This window comes from Anabrus simplex, chromosome 1 (genome assembly GCF_040414725.1).
Source record: "Anabrus simplex isolate iqAnaSimp1 chromosome 1, ASM4041472v1, whole genome shotgun sequence".
Classification (NCBI taxonomy): Eukaryota; Metazoa; Arthropoda; class Insecta; order Orthoptera; family Tettigoniidae; genus Anabrus; species Anabrus simplex.
The window spans coordinates 68,014,932-68,033,781 of record NC_090265.1 but is presented as its reverse complement, the minus strand read 5'-3'; the positions used below and the strand labels follow the sequence as shown (position 1 = coordinate 68,033,781).

The 18,850-nt window shown below is 37.5% G+C and overlaps 1 protein-coding gene across 1 annotated transcript in view; it reads right to left on the bottom strand.

Annotated features, from left to right (window-relative positions):
- The window catches only part of Klp98A (kinesin-like protein 98A), a 471,801-nt gene that overhangs the window by 175,941 nt on the left and 277,010 nt on the right, over positions 1-18,850 (bottom strand). The window contains exons 6-9 of the mRNA XM_067156284.2: positions 16,292-16,461; positions 15,739-15,968; positions 8,323-8,495; positions 4,575-5,001 (exon numbers count right to left, since the gene is read on the bottom strand). Of these exons, the coding sequence (XP_067012385.2) occupies positions 4,575-5,001; positions 8,323-8,495; positions 15,739-15,968; positions 16,292-16,461 (1,000 nt within the window). The remainder of the gene's footprint in view (positions 1-4,574; positions 5,002-8,322; positions 8,496-15,738; positions 15,969-16,291; positions 16,462-18,850) is intronic.

Below are 18,850 nucleotides of genomic sequence, written 5' to 3'. Positions count from 1 at the left end.
AGTATTTTCTTGAATCGGGTCCATTCCTTTTCTCCCATTTCTATCTCATCTGTTGGGAACTCATCATGGATTCTTCTTTGGTATTCTTCCTTTTTTCAAGTTCATCCAATTTCCACATCCTTATTTTGGGTTTTTGCTTGGTCTTCACATTTTCCACTGGGATGTTTCTAAAGGTTGCCATCAGTAATCTGTGGTCACTGTCCAAGCTTTCTCCTGGCATTACCTTCACATCGGTGATAAACAAGCCAGCTAATAACATAATATATTAACGATTTCTGCTATCTATCCCAGCTCTATCTTGTTACTTTATCACTGGGTCTTTTCTGGAAAAAGGTGTTCTCAATTATGAGGTTACTTCTTAAACAGAAGTCCAGCAGATTTTCACCTTCTTGGTTCCGGTTTCCAAAGCAATTTGGACCAATCACATTTTCATACCCTGTTCTATCAACACCAACTTGGGCATTCAAATCTCCCATCCATCACGATTATATTATTCTCTTCAATTTGCTCTTCCAGTTCATCCAGGAACGTGTCTTTCTTCTCTTCTTGAGTACACCCAGATTGAGGGGCATATACTTGGATTTTGGTTAGGACAGCTTTCCCTATTTTCCATCTTAGCTTAATTTTTCTATCACTGACATGTTCTACATCTGACACTATGTCAATGTTCTTACTGATGACAAACGCTACGCCATTACGGGGTTCCTTTTCATGTCCATGCCAACAGATCTTATACCCCTTCCTCAATGATTTTACACCTTTCCATTTCGTCTCACTCAATCCTAGAATTTCAAACTTTCTCTTTTCCATAAGGTCCACTAGTTCTTCACATTTTACTGTCAAAGTTAATAATATTCAATGTTCCAATTTTTGTTTTATTCTTTCTCATGTAAATTTTCCTCTTAGCATATCTTCGCTGATTATCACTGGGCTGCCAGCCGTCATACCTAGTAGAAGTATGTGAGGATGTTGTAATATTCGTGACTTGAATGCCCTTGCATCTGAGGCTCTTTAGTTTTGAAAGCGGATACCAATTACTCTCCTGTTGGCTTGCTGGGCCTAACACAAAAGAGGATTTTTTCTGTCAGGGCAAACTCAGAGAATTAGAGTAGGCGAAGCTTTATCTGTCTCTGTAATAATTAGGAGGGGAATTCCTCAAGGCAGTATTATTGGACCTTTATGATTTCTTATATATATCAATGATATGTGTAAAGAAGTGGAATCAGATATAAGGCTTTTAGCAGACTATGTTATACTGTACAGAATAATAAACAAGTTACAAGATTGTGAGCAACTGCAAAATGACCTCTATAATGTTGTGAGATGGACAGTAGGCAATGGTATGATGACAAATGGGGTTAAAAGTCAGGTTGTGAGTTTCTTAGTGAGGGTGCAGGTTTCAGTTCCATAGGTTCAATACTGGTATGAAGTACTGATTGAACATCACCAGCTTTGATTTTGTTGGTACTTTGGGATCGCAGAAGAGTGTTTGTACTTGCTGGTAAAAGTGAGAGCTCTTCTGCACTCTATTTGCCACCTCCTTTGTGGCTAATGTATCCCGAGATATTACACTGTCAAGATAAGTAAAGCTTTCCACACTTTCTAAGTAGATGGTTTCCTAGCATGATATTCGCGACTGTCTGGCCGAGGGTCAGGCAGCTAATACCAAACTTGGCAAACTAAGGATGAACCGACTATGGGTGGAGGAGTTCTCTTTAGGAAAGGTTGAGTGAAACCTTTGTGGAGGAAATGCCACATAAATTCACTAAAAAGCTGCTGCCTTGTAGATGTAGCAGGGGACTGCAAAAGATGAAGTTCCTTAGGTCCACAATTCAAAAAACCAAATTGGACAAGGAATGATGTGGTTAGGAAGGAAGCTGGGATTGAGACATCATTATTAGATTGGGTCAGCATGTCCAGACTGAGGTGGTTTGGGCATGTAATGAGGATGGAGCCAACAAGGACAGCATATGTTAACTTGGAGAGACATGTGGCAGGGGAACGGATCATGAGAAGACCAAGAACCCACTGGATGGACATCGTAAAGATGGACACTACAGATAGGCGAAGAACACTGGAGGACATCATTAACAAGAGAATGTATCTCAATAAGACAGAATGGCAGAGTTCGCCAACAGTACCCGGGAAACTGGAATTGTAAAATGATGATTTTATGTGATTACCCCAATGAAGATCTTTCCTTATATTAACACCTAGGTACTTACAATGATCCCCAAAAGGAACTTTCACACCATCAACACAGTAATTAAAGCTGAGAGGACTTTTCCTACTTGTGAAACTCGCTGGTCGTCCCTCTCTCTTTAATGCCATCACTACTGTTTTGAGTTCACTTATTTTTAGATTGAACTCCTGAAACTTAACCTTCATTGAGTCTCGACTGTACTTCTTCCTCAGTTTCTCCCCAGATGATAGGGGCAATCGCAATACAGCCCATATGACCTCCTGAATCCAGGATATCTGCTATATCTTTCTGGAATCCTACAAGTTGAGCTTCAGTGGAATAACCTTTCCTAAACCCAAACTGCCTTCTATCAAACCAGTTATTAATTTTACAAACATGTCTAATATAATCAGAAAGAATGCTTTCCCAAAGCTTAAATGCAATGCATGTCAAACTGACTGGCCTGTAATTTTTTTCAGCTTTGTGTCTATCACCCTTTCCTTTATACACAGAGGCTACTATAGCAACTTCCATTCATTTTTTTTTTTTGCTTTATGTCACACCAACACAGATATGTCTTATGACGACGATGGGATAGGAAAGGTCTAGGAACTGGAAGGAAGTGGCCTTGGCCTTAATTAAGGTACAGCCCCGGCATTTGCCTGGTGTGAAAATGGGAAAGCATGGAAAACCATCTTCAGGGCTGCCGACAGTGGGGCTCGAACCCACTATCTCCCGATTACTGGATACTGGCCGCACTTAAGCGACTGCAGCTATCGAGCTCGGTCTCCATTCATTTGGTATAGCTCCTTCATGCAAAAAATAATCAAAAGAGTACTTCACATATCGCAATATATCCCAACCCATTGTCTTTAGTATATACCACGAAACCTAATCAATTCCAGCTGCTTTTCTAGTTTTCAACTTATGTATCTTACTGTAAATGTCATTGTTGTCGTAGGTAAATTTTAATACTACTTTAGTATTAGTCACCTCCTCCATCTGGACATTATCCTTGTAACCAACAATCTTTACATACTGCTGACTGAATACTTCTGCCTTTTGAAGATCCTTGCATACACACTCCCCCTGTTCATTAATGATTCCTGGAATGTCCTTCTTAGAACTCGTTTCTACCTTAAAGTACCTATTCATACTCTTCCATTTTTCACTACAATTTGTATTACCGCCAATTATGCTTGCCATCATGTTATCCTTAGCTGACTTCTTTGCTAGATTCAATTTCCTAGTAAGTTCCTTCAATTTCTCCTTACTTCCACAGCCATTTTTAACTATTTCTTTCCAACCTGCACCTCCTTCTTAGTCTCTTTACTTCGCTGTTATAATATAGTGGATCTTTACCATTCCTTACCACTTTTAAAGGTACAAACCTATTTTCACATTCTTCAGCAACTGCTTTAAATCCACCCCAGAGCATTGTACATTTGTATTTACCGTTGTCCACCGATCATAGTTACTTTTTAAAAACTTCCTCATGCCTGTTTTATACGCCATGTGGTACTGCCTAATAGTCCTAATTTTAATACCTTCCTTTCTTTCACATTTACTTTTAACTACCACAGAAGCAGCTTTGTGATCACTAATACCATCTATTACTTCGGTTTCTCTATAGAGCTCATCTGGTTTTACCAGCATCACATCCAGAATATTCTTCCATGTAGTTGGTTTCATCACTTTCTGAATCAGATGTCCTTCCCATATTAACTTATTTGCCATTTGTTGGTCATCCTTCCTGTCATTCGCATTACCTTACCCAACTGACATTTGGTAAATTGAGATCAGTCGCTACAATCACGTTCCTTTCCTTATCGTTTCCCACATAGGTGATTATCTTATCAAATAATTCTGAATCAGCGTCAGCGCTACCCTTTCCCGGTCTGTACACTCCACAGACATCAAGTTGCCTATTATCTTTAGAGATGAGCCTTACACCTAGAATTTCATGTTTGTCATCTTTAACTTTTTCGTAGCTTACAAATTCTTCTTTCATCAGAATGAATACTCCCCCTCCTACCATTCCTATCCTATCTCTACAATACACACTCCAATTCCGTGAGAAAATTTCTGCATTCATTATATCATTTCTCAACCATGATTCAACTCCTATTACAATACCTGGTAAGCATGTATCTATTAAATTACTTACTCCTATTCCTTTCTTTACGATACTTCTACAGTTCAGCTTTAACATTTTTATGTTATTCCTACTTGACTTCCAGTTCCCTGTTCCCATATCACTGCTCCCTAGGCCACCCTGTTTCCTTGAATGTGCCTCCCTATATGCACTGGTAAACGAAAATGAGATATTCTGTCACTGATCTTAGATCAACACCTCAAAATGAATAGGTTTATTCTTTAGGTGAATACTTACCCTGTGAAAGACGAGTGGGTTTGTCAACCAGCACAGTATTAATCCAACACTGTGCTTGTTGTTTGGGCACCAGAGTTGCTACACCACCTTTAAGAGTGATACTACAATGTTCAGGCTCAAGTCCAATACCATTCAACACAATATCTTGAGCAGTCATAGCCTCCTCGGTACCAATACGAGTTTCTCCCTCCTTTAAATGGTACAACGTAACGCCTGTACTCAGTACATCATCATCAATGGCAACTAAATGTGGCATGTCTGAATCCAACACTACACCCAATCCAGACTTCCGAAGACCTAAGGCCTTTTGTTCCTGTAGAATCTTTTGAGTTTCTCGCCATTTTTCTGTCCACTCTTCAGTTAATACTTTCTCTTGTGCTTCTTTCTGCTGTAGTTGTGCCAACATTTGGGGCTGCATTTCCACAGTCTAAAAAGCAAAAAGAAAAAAGTAATCACTTAATCCTAAACAGTATTAACTAATATCAACATGTTACTATTCCTGGATTTTGTTAGCTCATTCACACATTTCTTAACCCTCGAACCGGTAGCTGATGATAGATCCACAGGTGTGCGCCCATCTCAACCACCGCTGATGATAAATCTTCAGGTCTACTTTACCAGTAAATACAGGTAGAAGAATTTGTGAATATTTCCATTAGATGGCAGCATTCATCAAGCATATTTTCTCCATGGAATGTGGAATGTTTCAGTGTTAAATACATCCATTTACATGTGATATCTTTAAATCAAATTAAGGTCGCAATGTGTACAGCTTTGAAACACGTGTTGATTTTGTTGTGACTTGCTTTCATTGTTTACTGTGTGTTATGCACACACGATGGCTACATTTTTAGATTTAAATGATGAAGATATTGTAATAGAATTAAATGCATCTGTAAATTCAAGGTCTACTGCAGCAGAATGGATAAGAGTTGTGCCACCTGAGGTAGGTTATGAACACCCACTGGTTAGAACTATATCAACTACTGTACTTTTTATTTAATAATTTCTAAAGTATTAACACTATTCACTTAAAATTTACATGCTTATCATTAGAATTAATTTCTCTCTTAAATGTATATTTTAAAAAGGTTTAGAAAAACTGGTTAGTCATTTATCTTAAATGTGTAATTAAAAAATATTTTTGAGGGGGCATTTAAAGGAGCAGAAAATTAAAACAAATATTACATTCAGGGTAAATGCAAACCACATTTCAAATAGTCCAGTTTATGCTGAATGTTTTGGTGTATTATATGTACATATTCTTTGAATAATACATCTGTCAGAGTGACATATATCAGGTACTGCAAATGTGTGGTCCACACTCACCGGTTAGAGCTATTTCAACTACCGGTTCAAGGGTTAATCTCTAAATTATAGATCTCTCTCATTTGTAGTAAGATGTTAGGAAAAACAACTCTTTAAACAATGTCCACCCAATGTTTTGTTTTTCCAACCCTTGTCCTTTTTCTCTATGGGGTTGGGTATGAAGTGAGATGAATCTGTCGTGGCGGGTTTTTACGACCGGATGCCCTTCCTGATGTCAACCTCATCAGAGGAGTTAATGTGATGAAATAAATGACATGGAACATGATAGTAGGAAGGGAGAGGTTGAAACCAAGTGCGGGCACATAGCCTACTCCTGTCAAATAGCACCAAGGCCAAGGGGTCTGCTCACAGCTGAACGTCTCCTTCCAACAGATGAATCACCATAGGTAATAAATTTCATATTATTCCATACTGAAGAGCAATATAATGTAAAACAAAAGCTAAAGGTTTCCATCTATTCAATACTATTTAATATAACCTTAGGGGGTCAAATCGCCATCAACAGTGTCATATGCCCTCACTCCATATGAGCACTACAGAGAGGTTTGGAATTTAATCCAGGCTTTTGGCACACAATCTAGTGATTAGAAATTGTGTACCACCACCTCTACCCTGCCGGCCAACATTCTGAGGTTGAAATTTTTTTCGACCAACGGGACTCGAACTGGCAACCACGGTGTCAGGCCATTTATACACCAACGCCTTAATGACCATAGCCACCAGGCGGGCTAATGTCCGTCCAATGTATTATCATAATATTCCAACTTTTGTAATTTACATTTAAACATTATGCAGATTTCATATAGTGCAATTAAAATGGATACAAAGTGTTTTGGTATTTCATTCATTTTTCATCCCAATATATTTAATCTGCATTCTGAACTTGTATGGATACGTTTTCTAAAAACCGTGAACAATGTTTGTGTTCAAGGAATTAATTTTAAAACATTTTTTTCAAGCTGTACACAGTTCTTTTTATTCTCCTCTAAAATTAGCCTTCGTGGCACATGGAACATTTTGCCAGTTGCGCCCTTCAATTGAAGGCTATGAAGAATAAGCAGAAATCCAGAAAGGAACGAGGCAAGGCTGCAGTTTGTCCCCTCTCCTTTTAAATGTTTATAGCGAAAAACATGCAGTAAAGGAAATCAAAGAGGCATTTAGAAAGGGAATAACAATCCAAGGAGATTTACCAATAATACTTTTATTTTATCTGAGTCTGCAGAAAATGCTGAATGGTACTGACACAGTCTTGAAGGAGTAGTAAAAGATAAAAATAAATCCAAAACAAAAGTAAAGAGGTGCAGTCGAATAAAATCACGTGATGCAAGAGATATCAGATTAAGAAATAAAGTTTTAAAGGAAGTACAGTAGATGAATATTGTTACTTGGGTAGTAGAATAACTAATGATGGGAGAAGTAAGGAGGAGATTAAATGCAGACTAGCACAAGCAAGGAAAGCCTTTCTTAAGAAAAGAAATTTGCTCACTTCGAACACTGACACAGCAATTAGAAAGACATTTGTAAGACTTTCTTCTGGAGTGTGGCATTGTGTGCAATTGAAACCTGGATAATAACTAGCTCAGAAAGAAAGAGAATAGAAGCTTTTAAAATGTGTTGTTACAGAAGAATGTTGCAGGCGAGATAGGTAGATCAAATCACGAATGAAGAGATAATCGAATTAGTGAGAAGGAAACAATTTGGCAAAATTTGACCAGAAAGAATAATAGGATATCTTAAAACTATCCAGGACTCATTCAGTTAGCTTTTGAGGAAAGTGTAGGTGGTAAGAATGGTAAGGGCAGACCAAAGCATAAATATGGCAAACAGATTAGAGTAGATGCAGGATGTAAAAGTTCTGTAGAAATGAAAAGTTTAGCACAGGATAGGATGACATGGAGGGTTGCATCAAAATAGTCCATGAACTGATGACCCAAACAGCAACACTCGTACTAACCTGCTATTGTGTTTATTCCCTATGCATGTACCTATCTTCTAATATTTCCATTATATATATAAATAAGTTACCAATGTAATCATATCTAAAACCATAAATGCTGTATTTACAGTCATAATTGTTGTTTCATTAAACAGACGACCTTGCAATCAACAGCCTTGTGTGATTTATGAGCATGAGGTTAGGAAAATAATGTGTGTGGTAGCTGTAAGTGTGTGCGTATTTTGTCACTGGGACTGGAGAGAAATCAGCTGTGGCCTTAGGGCAAACTGCAGAAAACTATTTCTAGAATAGCAATGAATGGGACCTTAGTTCACTACAGACATAACTGGACAGGTAAGTACTACATTTACCAAACCTTAGGTCAACTTTATATCTAAGGAGATTCATCATTTTATTAATTTTTACTTTTAAAAGTAATTTGTCTTAACATCATTTAACTTATTCATTAATCAATTCACTTACGAAATCATTGCCCAAAAGTGCTTTGAGTTTAGAGATTTCGTCTCTGAGTTCCCGAATAAGCTTCACATTAGGATCTTCATTGATAGTTGGCTTGTTGATGATGTTCTTGGCTCGATTAGCATACCGTAATGTGCTCAATGTCTCACCATAATTGCAATCAGCTGGTGAAACAGCTGAAACACAAACAGATCATTGTCTATCAGATAAAAAGCATGAGTGAATATGAGGCGCATATAGCCAAAGTGGTATAACTCAATTTTTCTCAATTGCGAGAACAGAAAGGTTTTGCGTTTCGTTAAATAAGAATTCATGCTTTACAATAATGCATTATTAATTTGATGAAATATACAAATGAAATATTCAAAGTGCATTTACTAAAGACATTTTTTTATTAATTGTACATTCAATTAATCAATTCAACTTCAAAGTTGAAGTACTACTTTTCCTTTCAGCAATTTACTCATAGTGAAAAGTAAAGTGGTATAAATCAAAAGTTGTACCACTCTTCTTATAAATGTTTTGGTGAAGTTCAATACAAGGGAAGGAATAAGCTGTGTTTTAACCTCCAATTTATTTACTTACACTGTCTACACCCATATTGGAGCACCAAAATCAAACCTTATACAACAAAGTATATACAATAAAGTATATAACGAAAGATCTTCATTGGGGTAACCACATAAATGGGATTGTAAATAAAGGGTACCGATCTCTGCACATGGTTATGAGGGTGTTTAGGGGTTGTAGTAAGGATGTAAAGGAGAGGGCATATAAGTCTCTGGTAAGACCCCAACTAGAGTATGGTTCCAGTGTATGGGACCCTCACCAGGATTACCTGATTCAAGAACTGGAAAAAATCCAAAGAAAAGCAGCTCGATTTGTTCTGGGTGATATCCGACAAAAGAGTAGCGTTACAAAAATGTTGCAATGTTTGGGTTGGGAAGAATTGAGAGAAAGAAGAAGAGCTGCTTGACTAAGTGGTATGTTCCGAGCTGTCAGCGGAGAGATGGCGTGGAATGACATTAGTAGACGAATAAGTTTGAATGGCGTTTATAAAAGTAGGAAAGATCACAATATGAAGATAAAGTTGGAATTCAAGAGGACAAACTGGGGCAAATATTCATTTATAGGAAGGGGAGTTAGGGATTGGAATAACTTACCAAGTGAGATGTTCAATAAATTTCCAATTTCTTTGAAATCATTTAGGAAAAGGCTAGGAAAACAACAAATAGGGAATCTGCCACCTGGGCGACTGCCCTAAATGCAGATCAGTATTGATTGATTGATTGATTGATTGATTGATTGATTGATTGATTGATTGAAAGTCTTCAAAGAATAAGTTCAGCTTTTAACACTTGACAACTTTTTCCTTTACCAAAATCTCTTGTCGGGGCAACGACATGATATTATTATAGTTTGATATAGCACAATGAAATAAAATGTACCATAATTGATAAGATAACATTCGGTGATCAAACGTGCTTAATAAAATATAATAAGAAGTAGGCTCTGATGAGGAAAATCGCGCAGTAAGGAAGGAACTAGGCCCAAAAGAAGATGACCAGAATAACAGTGCAAAATAATATATAAATATATTTTAACAACCATAAGTTAACAACCAGATAAAAATTTGGAAATGGAAGAAAAATCCAAAAAAGATGTGCCACATTTACAAAAGTATACAATATGCATCGAAACCGGAACCCTGAAAAGAAAAAGGACGCATGGGAAGGGAAAGGGGACTAGGATGAGAAAGGATCTTCTTCACCGGGTAATTGAATAGTTTAGCAGTAGCAATAGATCATAAATGAGAACTGAAGAAGCTTTCTTTTTGCAAATAGTCCGTAGCGCAGTTCATAAGTAGAAAGAGTCTATGTGAAAGTTTTAAAGCGAAGCATTGCCACTCGACTGAGTAAAGTATTTATAATAGGCAAATGCCAGAATGAAGGTAAAGTCCAAATGTAAACAAATGTGTTATAAGCCTTGCTCACCGAGTTGTAGCAGATAATGTCCAGCTGAAGATGACATAATAGCACAGCACACAGTTGTTATCGTGTGTAAATCCACCACTCTGCCACGAAAGCCCGACTCAAGGATGGATGGGCGGAGAGAGCAATTTAAAGAGGAAAGGAAGTTTCCAGAAACGAAGCGAAGGCTATACACACTAGCGAGTTCTAAAAAGAATAAAGTCATGTGGTGCACAGTACACAAGCACGGCAAAGTGTATCACAGCTGACGTAATCAGTCGAGTTGACAGTAGGTGAGCAGCGTACATCATGCGGCGAGTGTAGAATTGAAGCAAGCAGCGCCAAGCAAGGTAGGGAAACGTAGAGTATATAGGGAGATCGTAATATTCTTCATTATAAATTATCTTATGGCCCGTTCTTCTGCAGGTATAACGTACTGCTTATGCTGCGATATTTTTAGTGATAGTCTTGTGTACTTGTTATTTAGAATCTGTTTCTCTTCTCCATTTTCAATTTGATCTTTAGTAATTTTCAACTCATCTAAATCCATTTGTATTTCTTTAAACCATGTGTGTTTTGTTTTACTATTTCAAAGGAAATCAAAAAGTTGTTTCAGGAGTCTAGTATTTGGTGAGCGGTATATGTGTCCAAAGAATTTTAACCCTCAGTTTTTGCATCGTATCAAGTAAAGTACTAAATTTGGTAAAAGTCTCTACAGGCCATCAGTCTGGTGTTTTTTTAATAATTGTCCAAAGAATTCTTCTATCAACTTTCTGCAGCTTGTCTCTTGTTGATTGGGTATTCAAGTTAAATAATGTTTCACTTGCATATGTTGCTTCTGGCATTAATCGAAAGAGACTGTTTCTTGGAACTCAGCCAGGTAATTTGTTGTGCTTGTCTCAATTTTTGAGTTCTCCAATAATACAATTTATTTTTAATTCTTAACGAAATATAATGTATTGCAGTAAATGAAACTGCTCTTCTAGGCCCTAATATGTCTTTTCCTCTCACGGATTGAGCTAAAATAATTGCACTCTTGTTAAATGCTAGAATGCTACCTACTCAATCTGGTCTAATAGTTTGATCTGACAACAAAAATTTTTCTGAACAGTTCACCACTTTCGGAACCTCTACAACCACTGTAAAACTCATAGTCTGGACTATTCCTGTTCAGTCCTGGAAATAAAGGCTAGGTGTTTACTTCTGGATTATATATTTTTTGGCCTAAAACACTTACAGCTGCTGTAATTTCACTCTGCGTAACATACCAGGGACTGCTTTCTCTGGCATCACAATTATTTACTTTTATTTACAATGAAACTCAACCAGGGACTTTAATTTAAGGGGGCAAGAATAGCATTTGGAAAGCGTCAGTGGACACAGATTATATGAAAGAAAGAAAGAAAAAGAAACGTCCGACCTCGTAAACTTCACCTCAATTAATTAAAAACGCTTAATTGGCATGAGAATATTCTGTTCTCTGATTTTTTTGAATAGAATCATGATAAGTAACAAAGTGTAATGTTTTCTTACGTACCTAATGTGAAACATCACTGCATGATACTTGTAGGCTGTAACCTAGACTTCAACTCTGGTTGCAAACTTCTCTTAGAATGAAAAATTTCTTCTTTAATAATATCTGGATATTACAATTCTCAAGAAAGGAAAAAATTCTAATATTTACCAGCACTGTAGCATGGACTTTTTGGGCCGATTGCAGAAACGATATTTAGACGATGTCTACGGTTAAACAATGCCTAAGTATGGCTGCTGCATTGCAGAGACGTTTTATCACTTAGACACTGTCTAAAACCGATGTACAACCGGTCATGTTTAAACACTACCGAGAGCACTGTTTAACCTCAAATGAGAGGACTGAATCACAATCAGAGGTTATGTACCATGAAACATATAATTTGTATTATCATGTTGAGACGATTCCGGGAAGAAAGGTTAGTCCGACGGCCTTTCTGTGGGACGCCCGCTGCTAAATTGTAGCAATTCATTTGACATATATGGGGAGAAAGATCTTAAAATAAGGTTTTGCTTTATGAGAGACTTGTTTCTTGAGACTGACAACGGGACAGTTCAACTGACAAAGGGACAGTTTGGTAATTGTCAACTTCAATACAATTCTTGGCAACCGATACATTTTATTATATACATGCGGTAATTTCCATGGAATTATGGGTCACTTGGACTACATATCAGAATTACGTGTCCCGATTGTCAGAGGGCTGTCACATACATCAACCGGGAGGGATTCATTTATATTTACTGCCAAGTAAACACACATATTATTATTATTATTATTATTATTATTGAATATCCAAAGCAGTTTGGAACCTTATTTTACATAGTATACTAGGGTTGTAGTTAAAATACATATTCAGTTTTACAATGAAAAGTAATTCATGTATCTAATCGACGGAAAATGAAGTGGATGAAGTTAATAAAATATTTGTAACAGCACGGCTTCTTAAACAAATGATACAGGGGTTTTGATAATGCAATGTTGCAATAATTCAAATGAGAGTTCAAGTCATGCCTTCTTCTTTCAAACGCAGCACATTCAAACAATAGGTGATCCACCATTTGTGAGGATCCGCAAACACACACGTAGCCATCAGGATGATTAATTCTGAATCAATGAAAATAGTAACCAAATTTGCCATGACCAGTCAAAAATTGAGTAATTTCAAAGCTTGGCACCAATACGTTACTTTGTAGGCGGTTGAAAACCTCAGGGAAGAATATTTCTCTGGTAACTTGGCCTCTAGTGGAAGAAGTCCAAATGTTGTTCCATTGATGGATTACGTGCTTCTTTATGATTTTTTAGCGTAGGTGACGTTTTGTCGAAAGAAATTTCCAAATTAGATGTAGCCGCTGCTTTCACCAGTAGATCAGCTTTCTCGTTTCCAGATACTCCACAATGACCGTGAATCCAGTCAAAACAGATGTGCGGACTTTGTTGAGTTGTGCTTCTAATAACTACGTAGCCTACATACACACATAATAATGAAAACTAAAAAGTAGGTTGTATGGGGTTTATATATATATATATATATAATCACATAAGTTTTCGGCAACTATCAGATAGGAAAAGGCAAGTGGTGGTGATGGTGGTGATTATTGTTTAAGGAGGACTGGGGAAGAAGAGCCGTGTCCACAATAACAGCCCTAGTATTTGCCTGGTGTAAAAATAAGGAAACTACGGAAAACAATCTTCAGGGCTGCCGATAATGCGTTTCAAACCTAGGATCTCCAGAATGCAAGCTACATCTATATGGCCCGTACAACACACTCGGTGACACATTACTATTACTTCATCCTCTCTTCGTCCAAGCTACCGTATTTATGAGTAGATTACACTCACTGTAACAACGCTATAATCAAAGCTACACTTCCCCGTACGGTGGCGTGTCGCTTAGTGTCGATAATATTATGAGATTTAATTTCCACCAAAAGCGATACAGTACTCTTATCTGTGGGCAAGTCATTCTCATGCTTAGCCATATTTGAGTAATGGGTAGGAAGACAAACAGCTGACTGGCCTTCGGCATGCGCACCAACGAATTTCATTGGTTGATATAAATGTTGATTCCGATAGGGAATCTGAAATATTGTCCCGAACGAGTAAATTTATAATACCAATATAAATGGTCCATTATTGGACATTATAAATTTTCCAACTAACTCATTCCTGGTTGCCAGCGTTTCGCCCTCGTGTGCTAGGTTGGGCTCATCAATTGGTACCTAGCACACCTAGGGAATCAACATTTATATTGAATGATGGCCAAGCAAGCATCAATGTTTGGTAATGAGATAAAGTCTGTCATAGTGCATTGGCACTGCCAGTGGCTACAGTTTGCCTATGCAGTGGCCTCCACGGTATGCACTAGCCAGCGTCTTGGTAGGTGTCCTAAGTACCAACTGATGAGCCCAACCTAGCACACGAGGGTGAAACTTAGAGATTTTGCCTTGAATATGTTACTTTATTGACACAGGTCTGTAGTTTCAAATTCAACTGTGTGATGTCTGACTCGTTGGCTGAATGGTCAGCATACTGGCCCTCAGTTCAGAGGGTCCCGGGTTCGATTCCCGGCCGGGTCAGGGATTTTAACCTTCATTAGTTAATTCCAATGGTCCAGGGGCCGGGTGTTTGTGCTATCCCCAACATCCCTGCAACTCAAACACCACACATAACACTATCCTCCACAACAATAACACGCAGTTACCTACACATGGCAGATGCCGCCCACCCTCATTGGACGGTTGGCCTTACAAGGGCTGCACTCAGCTAGAAATAGCCGCATGAAATTATTATTAACTGTGTGATACAGTGAGCAGTAGTTTAAAAAAAAGACTGAAGCAAATCCTAGAAAACGAATGCATGTCCATAGTGTCTCATCAAGTGAAGATGGTAGGTTATCATGTTTGGAGAATCATTTCCACTTAAGTTCACCTTCTCTTAATCATTACAAATCTTTTGCATCTTTTAGACATTCATCTGCTTTGTAAACTCATCCATTTGAACAATTTGGGCTGTATTAACAGAACATCAGAAGAAAGTATCCAGTTTGTTCCAAGAATATATATCATCCAAACGAGGAACCTGTTCTGTCAAGTCAACTACTCTTTAGGCATGCTTTTACACCCTTCATCACATTTTCTAATCTTTTTCCAAACATTTTTTTTTTTTAACAATCTGCTTTATGTTGCACCGATACAGATAGGTCTTATGGCAGTGATGGGACAAGAAAGGCTAGGAGTGGGAAAGAAGCGACGTGGCGTTAATTAAGGTACAGCCCCAGCATTTGCCTGGAGTGAAAATGGGAAACCACAGAAAACCATCTTCAGGACTACCGACAGTGTGGTTTGAACCTATTATCTCCCAAATGCAAGCTCACATTCACAACTAAGTATTTTCCACCTTGTCGATACATTAGGAGGAGGAACCCGATATCGAGAATTGATTAAGATGTGTTTTTGCTGGTAAAGTGTTATTTTTGTCAAACTAATGTATTGACAAGGTGGAAAATAAAAAATACTTAGTTGTGGATCTGTTAAAGTGCGATACAGACCATGAAGTTTATTTTATGTAATGCAAGCTCACCCTCGCACATCCCCAAACAATACAATCTTTCATAGTATCTTCACTGTTATATCTAAAAAATTCAACAACACGAGGGACATTGTAACATTTTTGGTATTCAAGAAACACATTAAGAATTGCAATTCACTGTTGAAGACTGTATTTTAAACAAATTTAAAACACAAAGAAACAAACATGAACACAGATTGTCTCAAAATAGGATCTGTTACTGGCACACTGATAAAGGAACTCAGCACTAATTTACAAAACCATTATCAAAGCATTACCTACAGGAATGTTCTTCAATTATGATAAGTAGGACATGAAATACAACTGCTTTCATCATCTACACACCAGCAATCATGATAGTCTTAGAGTTTCCTCCTAAGCTGTCCTTGAGAAGCCAAGTCAATACAGAATCCCGGTAGGGAATGAACACCGAACGTGTCGTTTTTCCTTCAGTATGTGAACTTGAAGACTCTGCTAAAGCTGATATGACAGAGCCTAAGGTCACCAGAGATTTGTTGATATGAGCTCCCTCTTTAAGCCTTTGACCAGTAGCCCCACTTGCATCGGCACGCTCACTAGAAAGAAAGTTACAAATATATGTTGAACATTGTAATGAAAATGACAACAAACAAACAAACAAACAAACAAAGAAGAATGAAGATGTAGTTTTATTAGTGAAGTGCTTACAGAAAATAAGCAAGTTTATCCTTGTAAGCAATATGATTAGTCTCTCCTTTACAAAATTATAATAAATACGAACACAACATGGTTCGTAAGTCCACACTGCCCTACATTTATTGAAGTGCATAGCTTAACGATAAATCCATAAACTTATAATCAATGACAATATAGAAATATTCAAATTTAAATAAAATCTAATAATATTGTTTATATCTACCTTCCAGCAAGATCCACTAGATGGACTTTGGACTCCGTTTCGCTTGGCATGTCATTAGAGAATGCTGCTTGCACAAACATGATGGTAAAGATGGCATGGCTCCGACTACTTACATCATTCATATTGGTGGAAGCAGTAGTACGATGGTTGTTTCCTCGCACCATGAGCTCCTAATATAAAATACACACAGCAAATTTATGACAGTACAATTTGAGTCACTTAAAAAGAAAAGGACTTGGTGACCTACAAGCCTTCACATTTGCAGATGATGTTGGCATCAGGAGTGAATCAGAAGAGGAATTGGAAGGGTGACTGCAATGCCAGAGTATAAGAGTTTAAAAGCTACAGCTTAAACATCAACAAGACAAAGACAGTGGTGATGGCAGTGCAGAAGGAAGGAGATGAACCAATTGTCATGCTCAATGAAGCAAAACTGGGCAGTGTCCTAGATTTCAAGTATTTGGGGAGCATTGTCTCAAAACACAACCTGGCAAAACATGAGATGAACAACCGAATCAACAAGGCAACACAATTCTACCACCATGTATGGTGGCTGGTATGAGATTGAACAGGGACCTCTGAAAACAAAGATGGCACTCTACAAGTCTCATTATGTAACGATTATTACATGCAGCCTTGAAACCATCAAAATGACCGATAGAGATAATTCTCAACTCCATGCAGCTGAAATGAAATTCTTTTGCATCACGATACAGAAGACCAGGAAGGACAAAATCAGGAATGAGAAGATTAGAGAAGAATTGGGAATAGGAGATTTTCTCTACAGCAAGATTCAGGAATCTAGAATGAAGCAGTTTGGACATATGAAGAGGATGCTAGCAAACAGAACTGCAAGAAGGGATAGAGATGGAAAGAAGTCTACTTGTAGGAAAATCGAGAAGAAAGTGGATTCATTTAGTGAAGAAGGATATACTGCAGAGAGGACATGATTGGGACAAGTTAGTGGAAGAAGAGTGGTACAAGAACAGGATGAGGGGGCTCATATTCCATAGCTGGGCAACTGGAGATGGTTTATGATGACAATTACAATTTAAGAGAGAAACATTTCTATTTATTACATTATTATATTTCATGGATCCAGCAATCATAAATCTACATCAGCATCTAGTCAAAGTGTGGATCACAGAGAAAATCCCAGAATATTGGGCCTCAGGCATAATCCATCCAATATTCAAAAAAGGAGATAAAACAAATCCAGACAATTACAGAGGAATAACCCTTTTGAACTGCACTTACAAAATTTTCTCCTGCATCATTTACAATAAGATAAAAAACATTCTGGAACCACAACTTAGAGAATACCGAGGAGGATTTCGCCCATATAGAAGTTGCCCAGACCAAATTCCCAGCCTGAAACTAATAATGGAATATTAAAAATACAGAAATAAACAGCTGTTTATTTCATTCATAGATTTCAAAAAAGGCTTATGATAGTATACACATACCCACTCTTTTAAAAATTCTCAGATCATATGGCCTTCATCCTAAATTAACAAAGATTATTGAACTAACTTTAAAAAACACAATTTCAAAGGTAAATTTCAGGGGAGAAATGTCAAATGCTTCTACAATAAATACAGGCCTCAGACAAGGCAATGGATTATCCCCACTTCCTTTCAATGTTGCTCTAGATTACATTATGAAAATTTGGCAAAAAGAAAACCCACCTAAAATCAAAATTGGAGCAAAACCCTCAATAAGGACAAACTGCCTAGGATTTGCAGGTGATTTAGCTCTCTTAGCCCTTGACATGGAAGAAGTCCGTGCTCTGATCACCAGTCTCCAGAAAATTGCATTAAAAACAGGATTACAAATATCCCTTGAGAAAAGTGAGATCATGCCAATGAAACCCCTTGACATAAACAAAGTCATCATAAATTATCAAAAAATGAACATAGTCCTACAATTTAAATACCTTGGAGAAATAATTATGCACAACTTAAGTGAGAAAGCAACATGGATAAATAGAACCAACAAAATGAAAAAAACACTATTTCTAACCTGGTCAAGTTATAACAAAAAATGCTCGTCAATAGACGCTAAGATCCAACACTCAAAACTGTAAGTTTGCCCGAAGCCATTTACACTTGCAAAACCATGTTTCAAATTCAAAATTAAAGAAGAACTGATCAGCTCCTCAAAACTGAAAGAAGAACTATCGGAACTTTCATAAATAAAAAGTACCAGGTTGAAGGAGTCTGGAGAATCCTCCCCAATGAAACTGTCTATTGAGAGATTGACCCAGTCACCAGCACAATGAAGAAGAAAAGAATCTCTTATTTCTTTCACATCTTATGATTACCAGAAAACAGGATATTACGACAACTAGTGATGAGAAATCTGGGAAAGAAGACAGGAGGGCATTGGATCAAAGAAATTCAAGAGGATCTCAAAACAGCTGGACTCGAAATTGCAGATGCAGAGAACAAGAGTAAAATTACCACCCTTCTTAAGAATCACCAAATTTTCAACTGAAATGATGCACAGAAGGCCTGTAGAGAATGCAGACGAATTAAGAACACTGCAATCAGAATGAAG